Here is a 27,655-nt window from a genome sequence, read left to right on the forward strand (position 1 = left end):
CTGGTAAATATACCAGACAAGTGCATAAAAAGAGCTTGGGCACCGACATTAATAGAACAACATTAATAGAAACATTAATAGAAAGTACATTTGAAACTGGAAGAGACACAGGGGATTCTTGGCCCAACATTTGTTTCAGTCATAATTCCATTCAGTATATAGAGATATAATTCACTGAGATTATTGTGATTAATTAATCAATCAATCACGCGCCTTTTAACTGGGGTATCAATCTAAAAATTTCAAATATAATTTCCCGTCAAATTATTCGATTTGCACGTATAAAACAAGTATAAAATAAATATAGCTTGTGGAAAAATTTTTAAAATTTAATTTTTTATATAAATGTAAATTTATTAATATTAGGTTATTACCTGCCGATATATCCAGCTTGCGCCATCATTCCATTCCTGTCATCCATTACTCTTTGTGGTTGATTATTTACTACCTTTCCGTCATCATTTCCTTTCCAAGTTCCATCGTCTTCTTTAAATGATTGGCTTCTGAAAATCAAGCAACATACAATTTAGATTTAAATAGTAAATACGGATGAATAGTTAAAACTTAAAATAATCAGCACAATGTTGTTAAACTGCATTTGGCGTCTTTTATAAAGCCAAAAAGAAAACTGTATTAAAATTATTTAATTATATCAAGATGAGAGTTTATTCTGCTTGAGGCAAACATTAATCAATGTAACTAGATTACTACAAAACATCATCCAAAAAGCAATTCCTTGCGCGTCCTTCTGAAACAAAAAAAAAAAATCATACAGAAGAAGTCCAAAATAGATTTGTTTTGACTTTTATTTTTTCGAGCGGCTTCGATTGCAAATCGTGGGTATCGATCCTAGTTATTAAATGGATAGAATGGTTAGGAAGCTAACTTAAATTACTGTGCTCTCGTAAAAAATGTATTATATATATTTTTAGATTTAAAGCAGAGGATAGTTAATGCGGTAAAGGCCACTGTAGTTTGAACATAACATCTTAAGCGGATTATGCTGGCCATATATCAAACTACAATAACAAAAAATGTTGTCCTTATATAAAGAACATTGAAATGTAAGTGTCTTAGTAAATGCGAGCTATTTACATCGCACTGGAGATACGTTTAGCTATTTGAATATTATAAGCGTTTGGCTGATTGGACATTTTTGGAGGTGAACAAGTTTTTTGAAAAAATGTGGCCAATACAACTTCTGTAAAGCTTTAATAAACAAGCTGAACCTGCAATAGATACGTTTTGAACAAAGAAACAGTTTTAGATAGCCATGACTTTTTGAAAATATGAGATTAAAAACTCCAATTTAATTGAAGAAAAAATGTTTTACCACCTATAATAAATTCAATAGAATTATTTCGAGTTTTTCCGTAAGCCCAAAATGAAAACATGGTATGATCTACTGATTTCAATAAGAAAATAAAAATCTTCCATAGAAAAATGTTTGGGGAAAAATCATGGAAGACCAAAAATTAATGTAGAAAATCTGAGATTTCAACTTTGGATGAGTATTCCAAAGATTTGGTAACTGCTAGATACCATTTTTTAATTTTAGTTGGTACACATACATTTCAAAAATGATATGTACTAGAAACAATGATGGTCATCGCCATTACACGGCCTACATAATTCAATATATGGTAAAATTTGATAAATTTCTTCTCTTAGGTGTACCGCGGAAACTGTGGGTGATAGAACCTATGTTTGTTCTGGACTTTGGTTCAGGGAAGCCTAAAGGATATGAAGCAAGTAAAATTATGCGTGGAGGAAAAAAAAAGTTGGAAATTGTCGGCCTGTGTTATAGATCGATATTGGCGCCAAGATTGAAGTTGAAATCTAAATTTATCGCTGCTAAATCGGCCGTTTCTCCCACTGTTCGTTGGTGACCCCGACGTGATTGTGCTTAGGAAATTTGAGCTGCGCAGCTTAAAATATATAAACATAAACAAATAAAAAAATTAAACATTAAAAGCACATATATTACCCCGTTATGTAGAAATTGCACAGTGGGTCGTGAGCTGACAATAAATTAACGAACTAAAATAATATTTTTGTTGCGAAAATGAATCCGTTTTTCGAGTGTGCCTCTCCTGGAAGGAAAGAATTCCTGAGCCAGGAGTGCAGTTGTCCGCGGACCTTCAAGGAATGCTGTCCTCCTTGAAAACAGTGGAGAAATCGCCGTAGGCGATGAAAAATGTGCGGAAAATGTGAATCGGAAGGCCTCGCGGAAGGCCGTCGCGGATTTCAAGAGCACACACAAGGAGCTGTCCGAGCTGGATGTTTCAGAACTCAGGAGCGATCTGTGCGTCAACTTCAACGATGCGGCGAGAGAGAGACGATTAATCCAAGACCAGGAGGCTTTGCGAGCATTCGGATAAATTTAATTGGCATATGCGAGCCCTGTCAAGCATGGGCACAACGAAGCGGATTGCTAGCTGCATCATAATCTAAGTGCTGTTGCAGAAGGTTGATGACGCCACGCAGTCTAAGTGGAAGGAAATGGAAGCTGACTCGGATTCCTTGGATTCCATTCCAGCGTGGGAGTCCATCGCCAGTTTTCTTGAACAAAGATGCCGAACTTTGGAGAGCATGGATTTGCCGACGACGTCATATGCACCAAACCTTGCGGTAGGACGACGTAGACCCTTTCTTCCAGGTAACTCTACATTTATGATCACAAACTCTTCCGCATGCATGATCTGTGAAGGCCATTCCCACGTGATAAAGTCCTGCCCAAGGTTTTTAAGCTTGCCACATGAGGATCGTTTAGGCGAAGTTAGGCGATGGGATTAATGCAGTAAGTGCTTTGGATCTGGGAACCTATCTCGGCATTGCAATGCGTCAAGCTGCCGTGCGTGTGGACGCAGACATCATAGTCTGCTGCATTTTGGTGGCAATTCGCCAACTCAAGGCCAACACCCCTCTCCCGAGGTTTCCACATCTAGGGACGCTGTTTCTGGTTCAGCGTCCGCCGCCGTCAATTCTCTCGTCGCTAAGGATCGTTTTGGTGATGTGGTGTTGCTAGCCACTGCCAATATTCCGGTTAGGAACCGCTCCGGAGTCCTACTGCTCTGCCGAGCGCTGCTCGATTCTGGCTCGCAGGTGCATCTAGTCACTTCAAGGCTGGCGGACCAGCTGCAGCTGCGGAAAATAAGGTCTCCGGTGACTGTATCCGGTATTGGAGGCGCAGGATTCTCTACAGATGGTCCCAATGCTCTGACTACTCTGCGCAATTAACTGCGATCGTAGCCTCCAACATCACTGACTTTCAACCCAATTTTGCCTTGGACGTCAGCTCTTGGAAAATTCCCGTCAATGTAGAGCTAGCGGATCCCCATTTTCACAAGCCTCAGCCAGTTCATTTGCTAATTGGAGATGGATTATTTTACGAGCTGCTTTGTGTGGGGCAACTTCATCTGTCTCCTGGTTTGCCCTCCATCCAAAAAAATTGGTTCGGTTGGATTGTTTGTGGAGGCGGAGGCCCTGACGATGGTAAGGTCCTCATGGCAGCTGATCAGTCAGAGTTGCTCTTCCAGCCTCAGACGGAGCCGGCGAAGGTTGAGTGTCATCGCAGTTTCGTTTCCAAGCCAAAGGAGAAGCGCCTCCGCAAAATGCTCAGCGAGAAGGAGAAAAATTACAGAAACCATCGTCACTTCGAGCAGCGCATGGAGAAGCGTCTGGCCGGGATCTGCACAGTGGTGGCTAGTGTGATAGGTCATATGTTACGGCAATAATTTATTGAATTTGTTTATCTTTTGTTTATCTTTGTCTCTATTCGCGTCGCCCGCTGTCGTGCATTCGACCGGCCACCCGTATCTGCTGTCATGCGCTATCGTTGTGTCGCTCTCTCGCGGTATCTATTATTCTAATTCGGTCGTCAACCCGACGCAGTCACATACATATGTCATATGTTCTCTATATAAACCAAATATTTTAAATAAATTGTAATCATACATAGAAATCTAAAGGTCCTTTTATTTTATTAAAGCCTAGATTTGGAACATTAAAAAAAGCTCTCGAAAACGCTCAGTAACTGAACATGTGGTATAATAATGGTTTAGATATATGTCGGGAAATGTTGGTCGTTTTTCTCAGTCATTTTCTATTTTGCACACGCAGCGAGTCGCAATGATATTCTTCCTTATGACCTTTCACTTCCGATGGCTGTTCTCGATTGCCTTCCCTTTCCACTTCCTTCCTTCCATCATTGCGCCACGCTCAGCAGGGCTTTACTCTCTTTCCCTACCGCGCTCTTATTCTAATAAGCTTCTCTTTCTTCATTTTCAATGCTCATTTATTTCCTTTTGGACCATACTCTTAACTTATAATTAATCAGTAAATATTATTTGAATTAAATCTATCTTATCTCCGACACAGCCTTCCTGACTACAACACGTCCTCGTGTTGCTTTGCATAGTACAAGATTTATCAGAACACATCATTGTCAATATTTTATATTACTTAGCTTATCCCTATGATTACAAAGCTTACTTATACTTCAAAACAAAGTCAATTGCACTTCTTGTGCCTTCAAGCGTTAGTTTGACGGGATAACACTTCTCAAATTCTCTAGAGTACAAGCTCTCTTCCGTACAAACCCAACTACTTGGATATCCATCAGAGATTAGCTTAGCAGGATAACTTTCTTTTCTTTCACATATCTTAGAGTACACGCTCTCTTCCGCTCAAGCTCAATCATCTGGTTACCAATTCACTTATCATCAAATCATAATTTTAGCAGGCTTCTCTCATACAAATCAGAGTACTACGCTCTCTTCTGCATAAAATTTCTCCCTCGCACCCTCTTGGGTCACAGATCTCTTTCTTGCACGCACTACTTTTTGCCGTCGTCAAGCTCTTCTTCAAATTCCAAGGTCTCTCGATCTTTAGGCACACTACGCACACTAACATGCGGGTATTTATACACCCTTCTAGTTGTCAATGATTTTAACAAATATCGGTCACCATCTAGCAATTGTACAATTTCGAATGGTCCCTTAAACTTTGGATCCAACTTCTTTTGGTGCCGCTCTTCGCTTTTCAGCAATACATGATCTCCAATTTTATGCCTTATTACCTGAGCATGCTTTTTATTTAGTCTTGCCTTATCATACTGAGCATTCTTACTTATGCCTTCCTTAGCTTCCTTCCTAGCCTTATTCAGATCTACACGCTCTTCCTCATTTACAGTGAGCATTCCCAAGGGGCTCGCTTCTTTGCCAATCATCAGCTCTAATGGACTATGGTTAGTTACCCGGTTCATGGTACAGTTTATTGCCAATTGTACTTCGCCCAATGCTTCTTGCCATGTTCGCTCACTTGTCTCTACAGCCGTTAGCATGCCCTTAGCACACTCATAACGCGCTCCACCTGGCCATTTGCCCTACTGGCACCTGTTGCTACTACATGAAGGTCAATTTTGTTATTGGAACACAATTTTCGAAATTCGCTACTCGTGAAGCATCTACCTTGGTCCGCTATAATTCTGTTAGGAACACCAAATACTGATATCGCAGACTTTACTGACTGTATGCAGTTCACCGTGTCCAAGTTCCACGTGTGGTACAGGTAAACAAATTTGGTGAAGGCATCAATTTGAACTATTACGTATTCCTTCTCGTCCTTTTTTCCGCTTAATTTCCCACTAATATCAATGTGCACCGTATGCCATGGTATCTCTACTTTGGGAATGGGATGTAACTTCGATTGTATTTTACCTGACACCGATTTTGACAATTTACATGTCACACAATTTACTACAAATCTTCGCACGTATTTTGACATTCCATCAAACCAATATTGCTCGTAAATCTTATCTAGGGTTTTTTGCCACCCCATGTGCATTACAGCTTCGTGAACATGATTAACCACCGACCACCTGAATGCCTTGGGTACGACTGGCAAGCATCGTATCTTCCCATTTCTTTGAATTTTACGATGCAGCAAACTATTCCTGATTTCATAAGAATTAGCTGTTTCTTTCTGCATTTCATCACTATTTAACTTGGTCATGATTTGCGATATGTCTTGATCACGCTTCTGTTCGGATATAAGCCAGTTGTGGGTTATAGTTGCCAATTCAACTCATACCTCCACTACCTTACTCAAACTTTCCTGCTCTACTATGGTGACGGGATTCCTAGACAAGCAGTCAACGTGAGCCATTTGGCTCCCTTTTTTATATTCCACCTGGAATTCGTATCACTGCAGAAATGACCACAAACGATGAACTCGCGGCGTCAATGCCGCTTTCTTTTGACTTGCACTAACAGAATTACAGTCCGTATAGACTGTGAACTTTCTGCCGCTTAAATAATGTCGGAAATTTCTAATCGCATTGTACACCGCCAATGTCTCGAGTTCATACGAATGATATTTTGACTCGGATATTGTGGTGAATTTACTGTAATACTCAACTACACGGCGCTGACCATCTACCATGTGCAATAGCATAGCGCCATACCCATTGGCGCTAGCATCCGTATGCAGCTCTATTGGTAAATTTGGATCGAATATGATCAAAACGGGATCACTAGTTAGCACCTTAATAATTTTTTTTCGAATTTCCTCATGCTTTTCGCTCCACTCAAATTCGTTTATTTTTGATGTTAGCAGATAAAGAGGCTTCATTACTTCTGAGAAATGTGGGACAAATTTCCTAAAGTAAGATCTGTAAGATCTAACTGTCTAGTTTGTGTGACTGATTCTGGTTTGGGAAGTTGGGTTAGTGCTTGTATTTTTCGAGGATTGGGTTTTAGCTCGCCATCTCTTATAAGAAAACCTAAGTACTCTATCTCCGTTTGCAGAAATTTGCATTTTTTAATGTTAAAGGAAAAGCCTGACTTTGATAATACGCTTGAGGATTGGGTTTTAGCTCGCCATCTCTTATAAGAAAACCTAAGTACTCTATCTCCGTTTGCAGAAATTTGCATTTTTTAATGTTAAAGGAAAAGCCTGACTTTGATAATACGCTTAGAACTGTTTCCAATCTGTCAAATGCTTCCTCTATAGTACTAGAAACAATTAATACGTCATCGATATAGACTACTGCAAATTTATTAACCAAATCCCCTAAAGCTCGAACTATGGCACGTTGAAAGACTGACGAAGCGTTTTTGAGGCCAAAGGGCATAGCTAAAAATTCATATTGACCCTCTGGTGTCACGAATGCAGTTCGCTCAACCGAATCGGGGTGAATTGGCACCTGATAGAAGCCTTTGGCCATGTCTAGGCTAGAGAAATATTTACCGCCGTGCAGGCGATCTATTTGGTCTGATATTAATGGCAAGGGGTATCTATCTGACACAGTATTTGCGTTGAGTTCTCGATAATCTATGCACAGTCTGTCACTGCCGTCCTTCTTTTTGGATTCTAGCATTTGCTGAATCTTTTCTCTTACTATTTCTTTCTCACTCTCGCTAAGACGATATGGTCGTCTCTGTACTGTTTTGTTTACGTCCACTAAACGGATTTCTAAAGAACCTGTCGTAACACGTCTATTTGGAATGCCATCAATGAGAAATTTGGAATATTTGGCCAGTATGTCGTTTAATTTTTACTTATCACTATTACTTAGCTCCAAATTAGCATAACTTTTATGATCTATCTCGTTTACATTTTTATCATTATTTAAAGACAATACGGTTTGAGTTTTGTAGATATCGAATCTATCTCTTTCTAAAGTTACTCCAAAACCAAGCTCAAAAATGTCTTGTCCAATTATCATATCATATTTGAGGCACTTATTATCTACTACATGAAATGACAATTCAAAATTAAATTCAGAAATTTGTATGGTGGACAGAATCTGCATATCTGTCAAGAGCACAACTTTGTCGCCTATGCCTCTCAAAACAACCATGTTATGGATTCTTTTTCCAGCCAGCTTGGCACCAACTGTTTCTTTAACCAAAGAGCATTCTGATCCAGAATCAAAGAAAAATGGAAACTTCTCACCAAATTGAATTGCAGTCCCATTTGGCTGATGTAATGCGCACATATCTACTCTCCTTTCGTTGCTGCTTCGGCTCGCTGTTGCTGTTTCTCTCGTACACACTGAAGCGATATGTCCAACGCCGCCACACTTGAAGCAAGTTATTGTTGATATCTCTCGTACCATCGTTGTTCTGTTGTTGCTTTCGCCATGTCTAGTCTCGTTTCGTTCTTCTGTTCTCCTCTTGCGACACTCCATTGCCTTATGTCCAAGTTTTCCGCAATTATGGCATCTAATCGGCGTCTGCATTTTGAATCTCTTCCTCTCGGGTCCTTCTGATCCAGAAAATTCTAAATTTCTGCTGAACGTGTGCGCCTTGAGTTGTTGTTGCAGTTCAGCACGTGTTTTTATGTTTGTGGTGAACGCTACACGCTGCAGTCTGGGGTCAATTTGGGATGCATGGGCCAAGGATATAGCGATCTCCTCATGGGTCATTGATTTCCACTTGGTCAATAACGATGTAATTAGTCGGCTTGAATACACCGAGAGGCATTCATTTGCATTAGGACGTCCCTTGAGCATGTTGAGCAACACTGCTGCCGGCGTCTCGTTGCCTTCGTAGCGTTCCATGAACAAATCTCTGAATTGCGACCAGCTCATTCCGGGAAAACAAATTTGCGAAAGCCACTGCGATGCACTACCGAGTAGCGATTTGCTGAGTGTCATCACCAAGGATGCACCTTTTTGTGGATGTTCACTTAAAATCATATCCGCCGTTTTGCACCATGCTGCCGCGTCGGCTTCTGCAGCTTCGGGGTTGAATATCGGTAACATAGCGGATGCGGCGCGCGTGTCAGGTTGCGGCGTTGCTTTTAATAGTTCGGTTATCACTCTATTTTGCGATTCTAATAGTCTGCGCCAGCTATCTTCCGAGTTATCTTGTAGGGGCGGTGATCCCACTTCTGATGTCGGGAAATGTTGGTCGTTTTTCTCAGTCATTTTCTATTTTGCACACGCAGCGAGTCGCAATGATATTCTTCCTTATGACCTTTCACTTCCGATGGCTGTTCTCGATTGCCTTCCCTTTCCACTTCCTTCCTTCCATCATTGCGCCACGCTTAGCAGGGCTTTACTCTCTTTCCCTACCGCGCTCTAATTCTAATAAGCTTCTCTCTCTTTATTTTCAATGCTCATTTATTTCCTTTTGGACCATACACTTAACTTATAATTAATCAGTAAATATTATTTCAATTAAATCTAACTTATCTCCGACATATATAAAAATTGGTTTTCAAAAACAAAACGAAATTCGTTAAAAATAAAATTTATCAATTGGGTTCCTTCAATGTAAAATTATTGAGGTTTTATGTAAACTCACTCTTTTTCTGCGCCCACCGTCGAAAGCTATCGGCTGGTTACTTAGTTATTAAATAGCCCAGGTATAACCTAGCTAACCAATTTTTCTGAGCTAGGTCGAGGAGAGGTTAGGTTTACTTAGGGGTCACTCATTCACGTCTAACCCTCTAGCAATGATTTTCTTTCTATGCTGACTTAAACAAATTTTCTTATAAAAAAGACACTGAAGTCTCCTTGCGACGAGGTCCTCCCTGCAACCGCACCAGGGGTTTCTGACTAAGTTCCAAATTTTCACACTTTATCTGCTTCACTTTTTTATATGAAATTAAGTTTTTCAACTTTAAGCTGCACTGGTCTGAGTCTCGATGTGAAAAGAAAAAACCTCCAGCCGAGTGATACGAGGAACCCAGGGCCAGCTACTCGGGAGTCTTTGCAGAGTTCACCCGGTTACAAATTTCTCCACCCATTGCTGAGTAAGAGCGCTGCCACTAACAGTCCCTAAGCCTACCCGTTTCTTCATGACCGTTTTAGCCAGTAGTAGAGCCAGTCGCTTCAAAACCGCATAAGCAATCCATCCGATACAAGCCTTGAACAAAGCATCCGTATTTTTTACGCCACCGCTGTCCATAAAAGATCAACTTTTATTATTCGGAGACCATCGATCAACTTTTTAAACCAACTTTTAGTTTGTCGCATAAAGAATCGCATTTCGTCCTGGATAGACCGACCCCACTGAAATAATAATGGAGGCCAACTCGGCATAAGTGAGGCCGTCACATTTGGCGGAAGAAACATTTTCAAACAACTAACAAATTATGCTGGCTTGGCCGACTTAATCTGCTTATTGCACGATTTTAAAGAGCAGAAAATATGATAATCCATTTTGAAACATACAAATCAACTATCGTCTCCTGTACCAACACAATAAATACAAAGTAGAGGGCGAGAGTTTGTAAAGGGGAGAATGCGAGAGAGCTACAGAAGAGCACAATTGTTAACTAAATTATAGTTAAAAATATCTTATAGAAAAAAAAAGAAAGGGTGGTTCTACAGCGGTTCCTACCTTTACACTTGAAACTGTATGTTAGGTTGTTTTAAGTATATATTTAGATTATTATTAGTTATTTATTTTTTTTCCTACACGTTTCCTACACAAAGCTCACCTAAAATGTGCACTTAAAATAATATGGGATAATTTAAAAAATAGCCATGTTGAAAAGCGACCCGAATGTCGGCATTGCACCAAATCCTTACTCCCACCTGTTATACAAATATTTGTCTCACGGCTAGCCTCTGAGGACTGGCTATCCCTGAGATTGACATTTGTTCGCGCCAAGCATCTGATCAATCAGATTCTTCGAAAAACTAACATTTTCTATCAATCTTACTTATCACAATTATAGCGGCCTACGATGTAAGCTCCCTAGAATCTATTCTGATAGTCTTTCTTTATTGAAAATTGGTTAAAGCTAGAAACCTTAAGCTCCAATGTTTTCCAAGTCAGTACACCGTTTTTAGACGTGATAGAACACTGCCAACTGTAAAAGGAGTGTTAATTTATGTAGACTCCTTCTGTAGACTTTATTGCACGTCTTTATTGCTTAACACGCAACACGACTTCCTCGTGGGCATGTTTAACATGTCACTGGGTCGAATAAACCAAGTTAGAAATTCGTTAAGTCTGCTGCTGGACTTGTTTTAAATCTTTATAGAATTACTCTGTTCAGAATTTTGCCCCTGTCCAATCCTGAGGATCTCTTGCGCTTTTAATCGAAACCAATACTTTACTTGACCTTAAGTCTCCACTTAAATTTATAAAGTTCGTTTCTTTCATAAGGCCGACTTTATGTAACAAAATAAGTTAATTTTGGAATTTGATTGGTCCGAAATACTAGCATTTGAAGATATAAATATTGCCTTATTTAAACTTTATAACACTTTAAACAAATTTTTTCTTGTTTTCAATGTTCAATGTTCTAGTTGGCGGAATCCATAAAAAGGTTTTTTCCCTCACTTCAAAACCTCTCAAGACTGACCAATATTTCACTCATTACTTAATGCTGAACAAACATGCGTTTTCGGCAAATGTTACTTCGCATCGATACGCCGAGAATTCTCTACTGGAGCAGTTGGCAATTGGTCAACTCCTTGACCACCTTTTAGAAAAGCTAGGTAGTAAGCTTAACTCAAGGTGCGACAGAGTAGAGAATAGAGATCTATAACATACGACTTCGATCAACGAAGCCAAATGAAAAAATCTGTAAAAAAATAAAATTCAAGTGTTTCGTAAATCTGTTGCCTGGCCGGTTAGTTCACCTTCCCCTTTTCCAATGTTATCTCTTCACAAAGGACTCGAATACTAATCAAACGAGTCGAAATGGCGATTACCTGTGGTTGTGTTATTGAAGTATTCGTTGCACATGACACGACTGAGCCGAGCAGATCCTCATCCTCACGTTTCAGAGGGTATCTCAAAGCCTTTGGAAATACATGCGACAGGAGTTGTTTTAAAGTCCGTTTTGGGCTTTTTATATCTCCGGTTGAGAGAGGCAGTTTTCGGATTTATGAGCCTAGGGCCTTTTGAGCCTTTCACTACTGCGTTTTCGAGGTTGGCTCTCCGCATGACCAAGGCTAGTTGGTAACGCGTCGACGCTTCCCGATCAAAACAACGCAGTCTGCTTTTCGAACCCCAAATGATCACTCCGAGCCCATACTAGTAACGCAATCCAAATAAATTTAGTTGTGGAGCACCCTGCCATAGAAAAATTCCTAACAAAATGCTGATGCAACCTGCTGAGCCGCACCAACTAATTTAATACAGCTAGCGCCATTTAGCGGTTTTCCGCTGACGTGAGCTGTGATCAGCGCCACATGGCTGCCTTGCACTGTTGATGGCCTTGGTTATTGCCGCTCAATCTGCAACGGCGAAGACATGGAAACATTCGCCGGAGGGATTTTGTGTTGTTTATTGCGCTTGACCCCAACTTTAATAGCCTTTACCTTTTGAATGAGGCTGCCTAGTGTATACGAGTAGACTCATTCGAAAAGAGCAGACAAATCGAAAAATTCGGCTCCTTAATTTTCCGTTAATGAGGACAATTTGTGATAGCCCTGAAATTGACATCTTCAGTTTATAAAGGTCGTTTTAAGAGTAGAAGGCATTGGATAATGTAAATATTTCTGCACTAGACTAAAGCTAAAGTTCTACACAGCTCTCTTAGAATTAAGCTTTCCTATTCCTTCTTAAGCTTATGCAGTTAGCTGCCTAGACTCTATTGTGGTACTCTAATTTTATGGTATATTTAGTAATAGTTGGTAAAACAAGCAATCTTAAGCTTTGAAGTTTCTATAAACCTTCTTACGGGTAGCAGGAAGAACCCAACGCTTCCTCTTTAAAGTAAACTTACACCTAATTGAGGTACATCGGGAGTCTTATAAGGAAGCCATCTCGGGCCACAAAAAAGTATGACGCACTAAAAATGTGGTAAAAATGTCACGGGCAATGATCCACCTACTAAAAATTAATATTCACCATTACCCAAAACAGCTACATGGAAAGAAATTACTTTAAATAAATTATTTAAAAAAAATGTTTTCCCAATATGTGATTATAAGGCTGTGAAATATTATATGCAAAAACTCGCGTTTTTTGTCTTAAAAATGCATCATAAAAAGAAATCTTATCACTTTAAAGGTGGTAGGAATTGTTTATTGGTCGAGTATATCACAAAACCATGTATGAAATATTTGTAACACCCTCAAAATCTTGATTTATGGTTAAAAACGGTTTCCTAGGACTTTTTTGCGCTTAAAAATTCCTGAACGCGTTTTTTTAACCGATTTGAAAATTTTCGGTGTTTTTCAATAGGTAAATGTAGCTTTTGAAAAAAAAATATATCTTAGATTTTGTTAAACAAAAAGTACAACATTTTCACTCCTGAAACTGAAATTTTCGCCTTTTATTCGTGTTTTTCGGATTTTGACGCCAGTTTTTCGGTACAATTTACAAAAATTTTGTCATTCATGCCACATTTCAATGTTGTCTCATTAATTCTGAATAAAACGACATCAAAAAATTATGAAAATTGGTGAAGTTATAACGCTTTTCCCAAAAAAAGCCAATTCAACCTAGCGAACGCTCCGGAGTAACAATACTTTCACATATTGTCACATAACTTTCAGAACCACTTGGAAATGTGAAGAAAAATGACCTAACCGAATGGACACCAGATCGGATCGCCACCTACGATGAATGCAAAAAAAATATCACAGATGCGGTTCTATTGGCTCATAAATTTCCCAGGGAAATTAAATACCATGGCACGACTGGCCCTGGTATGTGCTGCTTCTTTGGTGGCGACTGGAGCGGCATTAGAACAGTGGGTCTATGGTCATTGGAAGCCCCTCGGTTTTGTTTTTTTTTAAATATCCCACACCGATATTTATGAAGCCATCAAATACTTCCAACACTGCTAGGAGGGTTGACCATTTTGCATTAAAACGGATCATAAGCCTCTCTTCTTAGCTTTAAGGCAGCGGCCAGAAAAGGCGTCACCAAGGCAACTTTAGTCATCTAGACTATATTTCGCAGTTTACAACTGATATTGTTCATGTCGAAGGATCTGATAATGTAATCGTGGATTCATTTTCAAGGCTTTGTGTAATCACCATGCCAATGTCAGCCTACAGCAAATCGAGGAAGCACAGCCAGCTGATTCTGAGTTTTCAAGCCTACTGGAAGAAACCACTTCGCTTCAGCTGAAACGAATCCGTTACAATGGCAATTCTATCACCCTTTATTGTGACGTATCAACTAATTTTGTTCGTCCATGCGTACCCAAGACTCTTAGGAATCAAATTTTCTCTTTCGTCCACAACCTCTCGATTCTCAGCGGCAGTGCAACAAATAAAGCAAAAATTTTTATGGCTAGAAATGAGGAAAAATGATTTGATGCCATTCCTTAAAATTTTTGGTAATTTTTTCGCTGGCCGGAGGCTATTCCTCTCCCAAACATGACCGCCGTAACAGTGGCTAAAGCCTTTTGGTCATAATGGGTCGCACGTTTTGGGACACCCAAAACAATAACAAAAGACCGAGCCAGCCAGTTTGAATCTCTGCTGTTTAAAGAGCTGGTTTAACTTATGGGTAGTAAACACATCCACACGACTGCTTATCACCCTGAATCAAATGGAATGATCGAAAGATTGCACAGATCGTTCAAGGCTGCGATCATGTGTCACCCAAAAACTCCTTGGCCAGAGCTACCACCTATCGTCTTATTGGGACTTAAGACATGCATAAAGAAGGATCTGAAATCATACGCTTTCCAAAATATTTTTTTTGAAGACATCGATACCAACGGGGATCCGGCGGTTTTCGTAGGGAAATTTTGAAAAATAATGCAGAAAATACGTCCAACTCCAACGGCGCACCACAGTAACCAATAAATGTTTCGTCTAAAAGAAATAGACAATTGCTCCCAAGCATTTACCAGGACCGACGCCGTCAAATCGCCATTGAAGCAACCTTACTCGGGCCCGTCTATTTATAGCAACAACAGCAAAGAAGAAGTTGTTTTTGTCGATAGAATTAAACCTGCCTTTGTTGTCCGAAATTATGCCCAATTGGAAGATCAACCTACAATTTCGGTCTATCTAAAAACTTGGCTGGAAAAGAAACGAATTCAGTTCAACATATCGTAACATCGTTACTGGAGAGAGATTTCTGTGGCGCTTCCACTCGAGGATGCCACCTGCGTTGACGAAAGAAGCGGGAAACACAGGATAGTCGATAACTCCTTTCGATATAAAAAAATAACGGTCCAACAACTCTCGATCTGCTACGACATCAAAGTACACACTCTTAGATGTGATCGACTTCTGCGAAGGAGAAAAGGATTTTCTCTAGACTCTATCTTGTCCGGTCAATCTTAACACATTATCTGTTCTTATATACCACTTTCGTCTGTACCGCTCACATTTTGGGAACACGTCTCTGCTTTTCAAACCCATTCTATTATTTTGTCTGATTGTGACCAGATGGCAGCTCTAGGTTTCTTTAATATCACAGACCTTATGTGGTCCACTGTTGAGAAATTATCGCCTTCACTCCTTAACACGCACCACGACTTCCCCGCGGGCATGTGTAACATGTCTATCGGTCCAATTATCCACGTTAGAAATTCTTTGGGTCGTCGGCTGGATTTGTGTTTTATTCCAGATGGAATTACTCATTCCAGAATTTCGCCCCTTTCTAATCCTGATTATCCATATCATCCTACTTTTCAGGTTGTTCAGTTACCGAGCGTTTTCCGGAGCTATATTCTATGTTCTAAATATTGGCTTTAGTAAAACAAGCACAGTTCAATTTCATACAATTTATTTAAAATGTTTTGGCTTTATACAAAAGTGATATATGTATAGATGCGACTGCGAGGGGGTGAAGACCGAATTAGAATACAAACGCGGGAGCGCGGCTCAATGCTTGAATGCTGCGGAGCGATCGAGAGAGCCCGGGAGAGGGCGAGACAAACGCTAGTGCATGACGGCAGATGCAGGTGGCCGAATGGACGAGACCGGGCGATGCGAACATAAATATAAAAGAAAGTGACGTAACAAACTCAATAAATTATTGCCGGCCAAACTTCTTTCCGGCGGCTGCTTGACCCGACAGAGGTTTTAATCGAACCCAACAATTTAATCGACCTTAAGCCGCATAATGATGGTTCGTAAGGCTGAGACTATAAAACTAAATAAGATAATTTTGGAATTTGATTGATCCAAATTACTGGAATGCGAAGATATAAACATTGCCTTACCAAAATTTTATTGCATTTTGAATATATTTTTTGACTCTTGCGTGTCGTGAAAAATCCGCTTTAACAAATCCGCCCTGGTATACAAGGCACCTATTAAATTCATAAAACATCAAGAATAAATAAACATAAAATTACCCCCTCTTTTAAATATTTAATCTATCTGAAAACTTGGAAGCATCGATCTATTTGAAAAATCTTGGCATTTTCTAGTTTTGCTTGGCTTGCGGTATTTTTGAACAAGCGGATCTCAGAGGTTATATCAGAAATAAGACTATCAGACACATAGATTCCTATGATACCCACTCAGATAAACTTTTGGTCAAAATTTTGCCACACCCCTAAAAATAAAATCTTATGTAGCGTTTTCCTTTTTGGTTTATCTGCTTATTAAGTTTATATTTACGCTACTTATATTGCACTGTTTCAAGGACATTATTCGAATCTAGACTCTTTTGAAAATGTTAAATAAATGACGAAATTTTAAAATTTAAAGATTAACTTATTAACTCAAATTTAACCCAAATGATATAAAATAAATAAAATTCTTCACGGGGTAAAAAATAGAGAAATTTTTTATTCGGCAAGTGCAATCAAAATATAAATATGAAAAAACACGAGCCTTGTAGGAATAATTTTGAATGTGTAATTTTGTATACCTATACTTTAAATAATAAAAATAATTTTTTTTGAAACAGAAATGAACATGTTTATTCTTATGTTAATATTAGTAATACAAACTTGTTGCATGGTAGGACGCAAATTCCACAACATTTTTCCATTCCGCTTAAGTTCTTTTCTGCTTCCCTCATATCGGCGTTAATTTGATCCATTCCTTCTTCAATGCGATCAAGTTGCTCTAAAAAAGAAATTTACATAAGCGTATTTGTTTAGTTACCGAGCGTTTTTGGGAGCTTTATTTTTTTTGTATTGGCTTTAATAAAAACAAGCACAGTTCGATATACAGATGTTAATACAATTTATTTAATTATTTTGGGGTTTCTACAAATGATATGTGTACATATGTGACTAAGTAAGATGGACGACAGAATTAGAATAATGAAGCGGGAGCGCGGTTCAACGCTCGATGCTGCGGAGCGACCGAGACATCCCGCAAGAGAGCGAGACAAACGCTAGCGCATGACGGCAGATGCAGGTGGCCGATCGAATGCACGAAAGCGGGCGACAAGAATAGAGCGGGCGACGCGAACATAAATATAAAAGAAAGTGACGTCACGAATTCAATAAATTATTGACAGCCAAACTTCTTTTCTGCGGCTGCTTGGCCCGACATACTCCCCCCGTTGGAAGATGGACTTTCAACAGAATCATGAAGGGGCAGCAGGCACAATTTGTTGACTGCCCGGACGCCGTCCTCAGCAGGGCACCCGACTAACTCCGTCGTCGTCACCTTCATCCTCGCTGTCACTGCAGCTGGGCGATGGCATCTCGGTAGCCATTTCGCTGCCAAAGTCAAACAGCGGCTTCACATCCACACTGGGTAACATATGACCCATCACACTAGCCACCACTGTGCAGATCCCGGCCAGACTCCATGCGCTGCTCGAAGTGACGACGGTTTCTGTAATTTTTCTCCTTCTCGCTGAGCACTTTGCGGAGGCGCTTCTCCTTTGGCTTGGAAACTAAACTGCGATGAGACTCCACCTTCGGCGGCTCCGTCTGAGGCTGGACGAGCAACTCTGACTGATCAGCTGCCATGAGGACCTTACCATCGTCAGGGCCTCCGCCTCCACAAACAATCCAACCGAGCCGATTTTTTTGGATGAAGGGCAAACCAGGAGACAGATGAAGTTGCCCCACACAAAGCAGCTCGTAAAATAATCCAACTCCAATTAGCAAATGAACTGGCTGAGGCTTGTGAAAATGGGGACCCGCTAGCTCAACATTGGCGGGAATTTTTCAAGAGCTGACGTCCAAGGCAAAATTGGGTTGAAAGTCAGTGATGTTGGAGGCTACGATCGCAGTTAATTGCGCAGAGTAATCAGAGCATTGGGACCATCTGTAGAGAACCCTGCGCCTCCAATACCGGATACAGTCACCGGAGACCTTATCTTCCGCAGCTGCAACTGGTCCGCCAGCCTTGAAGTGACTAGATGCACCTGCAAGCCAGAATCGAGCAGCGCTCGGCAGAGCAGTAGGACTCCGGAGTGGCTATTTTGGCAGTGGCTAGCAACACCACATCACTAAAACGATCCTTAGCGACGAGAGAATTGACGGCGGCGGACGCTGAACCAGAAACAGCGTCCCTAGATGTGGAAACCTCGGGAGAGGGGTGTTGGCCTTGAGTTGGCGAATTGCCACCAAAATGCAGCAGACTATGATGTCTGCGTCCACACGCACGGCAGCTTGACGCATTCCAATGCCGATATAGGTTCCCAGATCCAAAGCACTTACGGCATTAATCCAATCGCCTAACTTCGCCTAAACTATCCTCAGGCGAAAAGCTTAAAAGACTTGGCCAGGAGTTTATCACGTGGGAATGGCCTTCACAGATCATGCATGCGGAAGGGTTTGTGATCATAAATGTAGAGTTACCTGGAAGAAAGGGTCTACGTCGTCCTACCGCAAGGCTTGGTGCATATGACGTCGTCGGCAAATCCATGCTCTCCAAAGTTCGGCATCTTCGTTCAAGAAAACTGGCGATGGACTCCCACTCTGGAATGGAATCCAAGGAATCCGAGTCAGCTTCCATTTCCTTCCACTTAGACTGCGTGGCGTCATCAACCTTCTGCAAAAGCACTTAGATTATGATGCAGCTAGCAATCTGCTTCGTTGTGCCCATGCTTGACAGGGCTCGCATATGCCAATTAAATTTATCCGAAAGCTCGCGAAGCCTCGTTGCCGATGCAGATTCTACAGCCCTCAGATGCATTATCTCATTAACATAAGCTGAAAAAATAAGCTTGCGGTTACTAAACCTTCTGTTTAGAAGCTCCAATGCGACGTCATAATTTTTGTCCGTGAGCACCAACGATCGAACAGTCTCCAAGGCAGATTCATGAAGGCAAGTCCGCAACCGTTGAAACTCCTCGTGTCCACCTTTGTGTCCACCATGGTGGAGAATAGTGACCGAAATTCAACCCACCCCGCATAACCCCCACTAAAAATGGGAAGTGTCAGTGGCGGCAAAGCCTGGAAAGATCTGCTGAACGACGCATCAAAATTGGTGGCAGCATTACCGTTGATCAGCGTTGAACTCGCCGGCAACAAACTGGAGCGCCGCATAATCTCCTGGTCCAGGATGAATCGTACCTCCCTCGCCGCATCGTTGAAGTTGAGGCGCAGATCGCTTCTGAGTTCTGAAACATCTAGCGACGATGCCTTCCAATTCGCTTAGCCACACATTTATCATCGCCTCCGGAAATTACTCCACTTCTTTTAATTCTTTAAGCAATCCTTGAAGGTCCTCAAAAAGGACAACTGCAATTTTGGCTCAGGAATTCTCTCCTTCAAGGAGAGGCACAATCGGAAAACGGATTCATTTTCGCAACAAAAATATTAATTTAGTTCGTTTATTTATTGTCAGCTCACGACCCACTGTGCAACTTCTATATAACGGGGTAATATATGTATGAGCGATTGTAGCACTCTGCACACAGCGTATGTATGTATGTATGTCAATAGATGCAACAGATTTCGCGCACAAATCACAAACCGAATAATGTTTTTTTAATTTTTTTATGTTTATATATTTTAAGCCGCGCAGCTGAAATTTTTAACGTCGGGGTTCACGCCACAATCACGTCGGGGTTCACCAAATGTTACCGAGCGTTTTCGGGAGCTTTATTTTTTGTGTTCTAATCCGCGTCATTATTCTAATTTGGTCGTCCACCTTACTCAGTCACATATGTACATATTGATATTAATACAATTTATTTAAATATTTTGGGGTTTCTACAAATGATATATGTACATATGTGACCGAGTAAGGTGGACGACCGAATTAGAATAATGACGCGGAAGCGCGGCTCAACGCTTGATGCTGCGGGGCGACCGACAGATCCCAAGAGAGAGCGTGACAAACGCTAGCGCATGACGGAAGATACAGGTGGCCGACCGAATGCACGAGAGCGGGTGACGAGAATAGAGCGGGCGACGCGAACATAAATATAAAAGAAAGTGACGTCACGAATTCAATAAATTATTGCCGGACAAACTTCTTTCCGGCGGCTGCTTGACCCGACAATATTAATTGTTTTGTGTTTGTATCAGTGACCTAGCGTATACCCGCCCGCGGTACTGAAATTCACGTTACCGCGTTGTAACATATTGTGTTAGAAAAGTAAAAGGACAATACTTAAACTTAAATAGGCGAAGGTAGGCAGTCTCAACATAAAATATTTTATTTAATATTTTATAATACAAAATAATTCTCTTTCAGGGAAGGTTCAAATCTCAGTGGGAAATACATATGTATTAAATACGGTAAGTATTTAAAAGACATACATATGTGGCTTAAAATATTTTTTATGTTCTTAACATTTAGCATCAGCAGCCTAGTCGATATAGTCATTTGCGTCTTTCCGTATTAATCAGAGGGGATATCAGAGACTTTAAGAGATAGAGCTACACAATTTTTTCATGAAGACTCCTACTTAAGATTGAAAAGCAGGTCAAGTTTGTTTCAAATTTTGGCAGGCTGGGGCCTAAAATGTACCGTTCCCTAAAATGTTATATTTCTGTAGCGCAGGTCAGAAGAATATTTTTCTGAGCGCCCGCTCAGAAAATTTGTGTTTATGTTTTAATGCCAAACTATTTCAATGACTAATTTATAACCTCAAATTCAGCTACATCGGCCCATTTTTTGAAGAATTACTGACTTTTTATTCTGCTTCCCTACTGGATTGTTTGAGTTGTTTATTCCAAAACATACAGAAGCATGCAACACATCCATTATATTTGAGAATATAGACTTTGTAAAGTTTATTAAAACTTTGGATAGAAAATATGAGTATCGGATGTCGATTAGTCGGGAAGCTATAGCCGTCCCTTTTATTTTTCTGTGATTCTGTGCCTTTCGGAATGAAACTTCTACAAAAAATATAAAAAAATATTAGAATCACTTTGCAGCTTAAAAATCCAAAATATCATATCTTTCGCGATTTGTAAGTTGCAAAGAGTACTATAATTATTTTCAAAAGTTTGCAACGCAGTAAAGGAGACACCTTCGACCCTATGTGGTATATTTATTCTTGATCAGCGTGATGTTCCTGAGTCGATGTTTTACTTACAGCATGTTGCGAATACAGCAAGGTCTGGAGAACGATGAGCACATAGGTCAATCACTAAGGAGACAATTCGGGAGACCTAGATGACCTCACCACCAAGGATGAAATAGAGGCAGCAATCTCGGGATTATCTTTTCGATCTGGCTACGCCGACACACAGGTCGCCAATTTGGATCTCGCGCACGGCATCCTGACGGAAGGCCGAGTCAAGGATCTAGCGGACGGCGTAGTGGGGATGTCTCACGTACCTCACATTTGGAAAAATTTCAGCATACTTCAAGGAACGGACGGACAGAAGCAACTGGTGCCTTATGTGCGGTATCCAGGAGCACAATGTTGGCAGATGCATACATGAGGCAAAGTGCTTTCTTTGCGCAGTCAAGATCAAATATGCACATGTCGCCGGTAACAAGAGATGCCCCTGAGAAATGTGGAGGCTCCCGGGCGAAGACGGAGATAAGGATTATAAATATAAACCTCAACCACTTCGAAGTAGCGCAAAGTCTACTCAAAGCGGGTTCATGTAGCCCTGATAAGCGAGCAGTACAGGAAGGAAAGCAGTCAGAACATCCTACACGAGGATGCATAAAGTAAACGTTCTAGTCGGTGGGGATTTAAAATGGCAGTGGCCGCAAGCGCCTAGAGACATTCCGGACCCTACTGAACACAAGCTCACGGCACACATTTAACAGGATGCGAATCAATAATAGACCTTACCTTCTATAGTAGTGGGTACACAGCCAGCGATCACCTTTACAACGTCTCCGACCTAACTGACAGAGTAAATGTCACTCAAAGGTTGAGACCTCTGAGGTACTACTCGGCGACAACGAGGCGCAACAAATCATGAGGTTTGTACAATATATGGAGAACCACCTATCGGTAAGTCATCAAAAAGGGGATCGCCCAATGTAGTGCGGGTTCATGGTGGGGAGGGATCTATACACAGGTTGGAGCTGTTTCCAAAATTTGTATTAGAAAATATTGATTTGATAGTGATAGACGGTCGATCCTTATGAAATTTGGAAAAATCAAATTACTTTGCTCAAAATGGGATCTGTACCAAGTCCCAAATCTCTAACATAAAAAACCCCATAGTTATGGCATTTCCGAACAATCAGTATAGATAATCAGATATAGTCGACCGATCCCGGCCGTTCCGATTTAAATATTGCCTGCAACCAAAAGCAGGATGGGCAAAGTTTTAACTCCATAGCTTTAAAACTGAGAGACTAGTTTGCGTAGAAACAGACAGACGGATATGCTCATATCGACTCATATCAAGAACATATATTTTATAAGGTCGGAGATGTCTTCTTCACTGCGTTGCACACTTTTGACCAAATTTATAACACCCTCTGAAAGGGTATAAAAGTCCTAATATGTAAAAAAAATAATAAGACAATTATTGCAATTGAATAGACCCGATACTCGTAGGGTACAAGCAGGGCCGTTGAGAGGGGGGGTCAGCCGGGTAATTTTCCCGGGGCCCGCAATGGACAGGGGCCCGGCAGCGGGGTCTAATGACCGGGGGGCAGCGGGACGAAAACGAAAAAGGGCCCGTGAGGAATCCATGCCCCGGGGCCCGACATGTCTTCTCGACGGCCCTGGGTACAAGAATTCAAGTTTGTTAAAACGCCAATTCAGAAAACATTTTTTGAAAAAGTTTTCATGCTAAACTATTCAAATGTTTTATTTTTATTCTTCTTCCCCGCTAGATATTTTAGGTTTTTGTTTTCAAACACAAAAAAAATTATAAAATATTTTTATTGCAGATATATTTTTGATAATTTTCTTCGAAACAAAATCCAAAAAGTAATCAAGCATCCTTTAGGCTGCTAAAACTAAAAAAAAACTTATGGGGTGACTTACTGGCCCCTAACAAAGTAATCGAACCGGGAAACCGGGAAACTGTACCTTTGAGGTCATTCCCAAACTGTATAATGTGGTCATAGATCTTCGATACTAGTCAAAAGGGTGGATGAAATATGTACTCATAATAATACTCGGAAATGATCACACAATTAGCATTGTGCAAATATGTATAATACTTATTTCATCAACCTACATCAACCTTCGTCCGCGTATATGTTTGGAAGCACACAATTAAAGCCGGCACACCAATTTGGTTTCCGAGGAAATCATGGTACCATCAAAAAAGTTCACAGAATAGCTCACAGACTTAGCAGAATTTATAAAACATGTATATACAGTGTATTTTTATTTAAACATAAATAAGAACAAAGTCAGAGGCCGAACTCAAATATAATAGCTTAGGAATGCCTCAGACTGTACATGTAAAGAGCAAGTGTCAGCATATTCCCACTGCGACAAATGGAACAGACGGATGGATGGGAGAATTGTTTGAGTGAGTGGAGTGGGAGTGCTAGGTAGAAGCGGTACATAAAATGGTCATTATTTTTAAACATGCCGCCACCAGGACGACTACAAATTGTTGCGTTGACGAACGAACTTTTGTAATATTGGCCGGAACATTCAGAAAACAGCAATATCAGCCCGCTGCAGTGAGAATGACCGACTGAACTGGGCAAGCAAAACCAGCGAACTCAGCAGAAACGCAATACCAAGTCATCTGAGTCAGCGCATCCATAAATAGTTCACCCAACACGTACTCTCTTTAACATTGACCTTACTGTGCATTAAGAGTTATTCGGTTCGTTACTCAGTATCACCTCGTAGCAAATAAAGCCAAACCAACTTAGAGTGTTGCTCCCGCCAGAAGGACAGCCAATACGACCAAATCGTTACCGCAATAGGACCGCAACTCCAAATTTAACGATAGTGGCCGCATAACGCTTTACGAACGTACAAAATTGTGTGATGTTTTTTGGCAACTAATTTTCGGCACTTATGATTCGTTTTCAATCGAATCTTATAAGTTTTTTATAGTTGTTGAGCGAATATCCGAAACGAAAAATTCCAAGCAATAAACAATTTATTGGGTACACTTACTTCCTAACGAATATATTGAGGCTCCCCGAAGTCCCGCCTAATATCAATCCCATACATAAAGCGATCCGTCTACAGAGTAATACAATGAATTATTTAAAGATTCAGAATCCGCTTATTATTTGGAATATTTTTTATTGGACATCCCACATGCCACTCCCGAAGTGCCATATAAAATTAAAGTAAATATCAGGATTACCTCCTGAGTCGATTAAAGTATTTCCCGTTCGTCGGATTTAACGCGAACTAGTCTCTCAGTTTTGAAGTTATCGACTTCAAACTTTTCATAAATTTTTCTTATCTTTGCACGCAGTATATAGGTCGAAATGACCGGGATCGACCGACTATATTCTATAGCTATCATATTACTGGTTGATCGGAAATGGCACAACTTTAGTGTTTTTTAAGTAAAAAGGTTGGTACACATTTCATTTAAAGAATACTTATTCGATGTACTACATTTCATAAGGATTGGCTATGGCATCCTATAGATGCCATATAACTGAACCCGTATAAGGGTTTGGCTTGGCCCGAAGTTCCCTTCATGTTAAGTATAACTTTAAAGATAAGCGTAGTACCTGATTTCAAAAAAGTTTTGCCGGATTCTTGCTTAAAAAAAGCCCTTGTTCCTGCAGCCTGGACTGAGCACAGCACAATTAATAAATTTCTCCTCCTTTTCTTCTCCTTCTTCTGTCTCCTCCTCACAGCATGAGGAGGAGATCCGCTACCACCAACCTTTTTGCATTTTCTTTAATCATCTTGTGATTCCTCTGAGTTGTATGGAAACTAACGTAGCTTACATTGATTTTAGAAATAGGTCCACTAAGGAAATAAAAGTGTCACCTGGAGTACCACAACTGTTGTGTGTCTCATTGTGTTTCGTACTCGCTGGGAATCACGTCATGGACCGTGTTTCCACTATAAACTATATTTTTGTCCTTTTTGATTATTTTTTGTCATTCAATAATCACAACTCAGTGAATAAAGCCAGGAGAGTGTTAGAAATTATCAGATCTTGCTTAAGAATTCATTTATAAATATTTAATCGGAAAAAACCCACCTACTAAACTGGTACTACGACCTGCGTTGATGTTTCCTGAACCAGAATCAATCTTCATGTCGTGAAAAGACATAAAATTAATAATCATAGTCCAGAAGTGCATAATTTAATATTTATATATTAAAGCTAATAATAATAATAAATATTTACAAACATAGGTGGTGGCTGCTGCTTGAGCTGACATTCTCTACCCAGTTGGACGCTGGCTTCGAATTTCATCCATAAGAGAAAAAAGCCAAAGATTAGACACTACGCACTTAGTGTTTCCAAATTAGGTTCTGATTATCGACACTCAAGAGCCTCCATTTCGACAAGGAACCATCTCCATCAGGGGTATTGTCTCGTCCTTGACCAGGGCTTACTCCTTCTTCCATCGGGCCCAAAAAGACATCTGCACACACGATTCCAGCTGTCCAGGCGATGGAAGTTTATCTTTGTGAAATCAGGTACAGAAAAAGTTGAATGACCGACCACCTGTTGAAATTATGCGCTGGTGTAAAAATAACAATGTCTGCAGGATATTCTAAAAAAGACACTAACGGTCGTAAGTTTACTACAGCACTAATGTAACACAACACAGATCGCAGCTTCTTTAATCCATAAACTGGGTAGCCCAACGCCAGCAAAAATTATGTTTGGTGGTTTCCCACAGTCCACCGAAATACGAATATCGAGAAGACTCAATCGCAGAAAACTCCAGATGTTCCCATCAATCGTTGATAAAGAGTTGCATCAGCGTCCTTAGCTCGTTTCTGACGCAAACAAAATGTGCAGCGTTATCCGATCAAATGTGTTGTAGCTTTCCGCTTTAAAAAAATCAGTTGTGGGTAAATGCATTACAAGCTACAGGTGGAAGGCTTTGGTGGCAAAACAAATGAAGATAATAACCTAATATTTTCCGGGACCCTTATTGAGACCTTCTCGGTTATAATATAAAGTGCAAAGCTTCACTTAACAGTTTCCTGCTCCAAATTCTAGATTGCATGAATGGTTTCTGGTCAGCATCTAACGGTTTAAAGTATTAAATTTAATAACTGCGTTAATAAAGGCGGATTATTCTGAGCAGTGACGGAAAATATGACTGCCAGAAATCAGGTATCGGCAATTCCGGACACCGCCATGGACGATTTGAATCTTCAAAGCTGCATCTGAGTAGCTCAGGCTCCGCCTGAAGTTAGCTTTTCATTCTTGTTATTATGTAATTTTTATCAAAGATTTTACTGCAATTGCAGGACTACTAACAAACTTGCTGCGACAACGGGGAAAGGGGGAAAAAAAACTTTTAGGAGGATACTCTATCCTGACAGAACAATATGGTTTTATTATTTTTGGCTCAAAAGCACACCATATAATTCAATTCAATAATAAAAATTTATGTAATGTCGTAACCGCAATTTACATCGTGAATGACATCATAAGCACCATCGGGCAAGTGGAAATAGTCACAAGTGCATTCACACCAATCCCATAGATGAAATATTGCACATCGAAATTTTTATTTTCACAAACAAAAAACTATTCCTTACTTACATTAACTTATTCCAAATTAATTAAAATTAATAAATTTAATCTGAAACACAGAAATCATTTGTCGCGATAACAATACCATTGACAAACATCAATGCTGCCAGAGAACGTCGATACTCAAGTACAAATATGAAGGAGCACCGGCTAGGAGGGAAGAGGATCCACAAATCTAAAGTGCAAAATTTAAAAATTTTTTTGCAACTGCTCAAGTCTATTAAAGCTTATTTTACTTGCAGGGCTCCAAATAATTGAGGCATATGCCAACCTCGACCGAACGAATATGCGAAACACAGTGAGTCCCGAGTACGGACTTTTGAACTGGTCCGCCAGTACGTTTCTGGTCAGTGGTCAATAGCTTTGCCAGTACATATATCAAGCGACCTCTTACTGTATCGAATAAAGTGACATTTAGATCAATTTAGTGGAAGAAGATTAAGAGTGCAACAAGAAAAGAATCGGCGCAAATCCTTCTGCAGCAAATAGCTATTTCTAATGCAGTCAATAACCTTATAGATTTTAACGTCATCCACGTTAAAAAATGAAGTTATATTGAAGAAAGCAAGAGGAGATGTCCCTTATAAATATAATAAATAGCAGCGGGGTTATAAAGTAACTTACTTATGTAATAAAGTTAAATATAGTTAATAGGTATAAGTTAAATAAATATTAACTTTTTGGTTAACGCTCCAGTAGCTTGGCAATGACTCATTAAAATTACAAGATGCTTTGGCAAGGTCACATA

The 27,655-nt window shown here is 40.2% G+C and overlaps 1 protein-coding gene across 3 annotated transcripts in view; it reads right to left on the minus strand.

Annotated features, from left to right (window-relative positions):
• Nucleotides 1–27,655, minus strand: part of LOC26515550 (synaptosomal-associated protein 25) — a 174,021-nt gene that overhangs the window by 56,803 nt on the left and 89,563 nt on the right. For all 3 annotated transcript variants that reach the window (XM_032453888.2, XM_032453887.2, XM_044715123.1), the window contains exons 5-6: nt 16,849–16,966; nt 375–503 (exon numbers count right to left, since the gene is read on the minus strand). In XM_032453888.2, the coding sequence (XP_032309779.1) occupies nt 375–503; nt 16,849–16,966 (247 nt within the window). The remainder of the gene's footprint in view (nt 1–374; nt 504–16,848; nt 16,967–27,655) is intronic.

Source organism: Drosophila ananassae, chromosome 2R (genome assembly GCF_017639315.1).
Source record: "Drosophila ananassae strain 14024-0371.13 chromosome 2R, ASM1763931v2, whole genome shotgun sequence".
Lineage (NCBI taxonomy): Eukaryota > Metazoa > Arthropoda > Insecta > Diptera > Drosophilidae > Drosophila > Drosophila ananassae.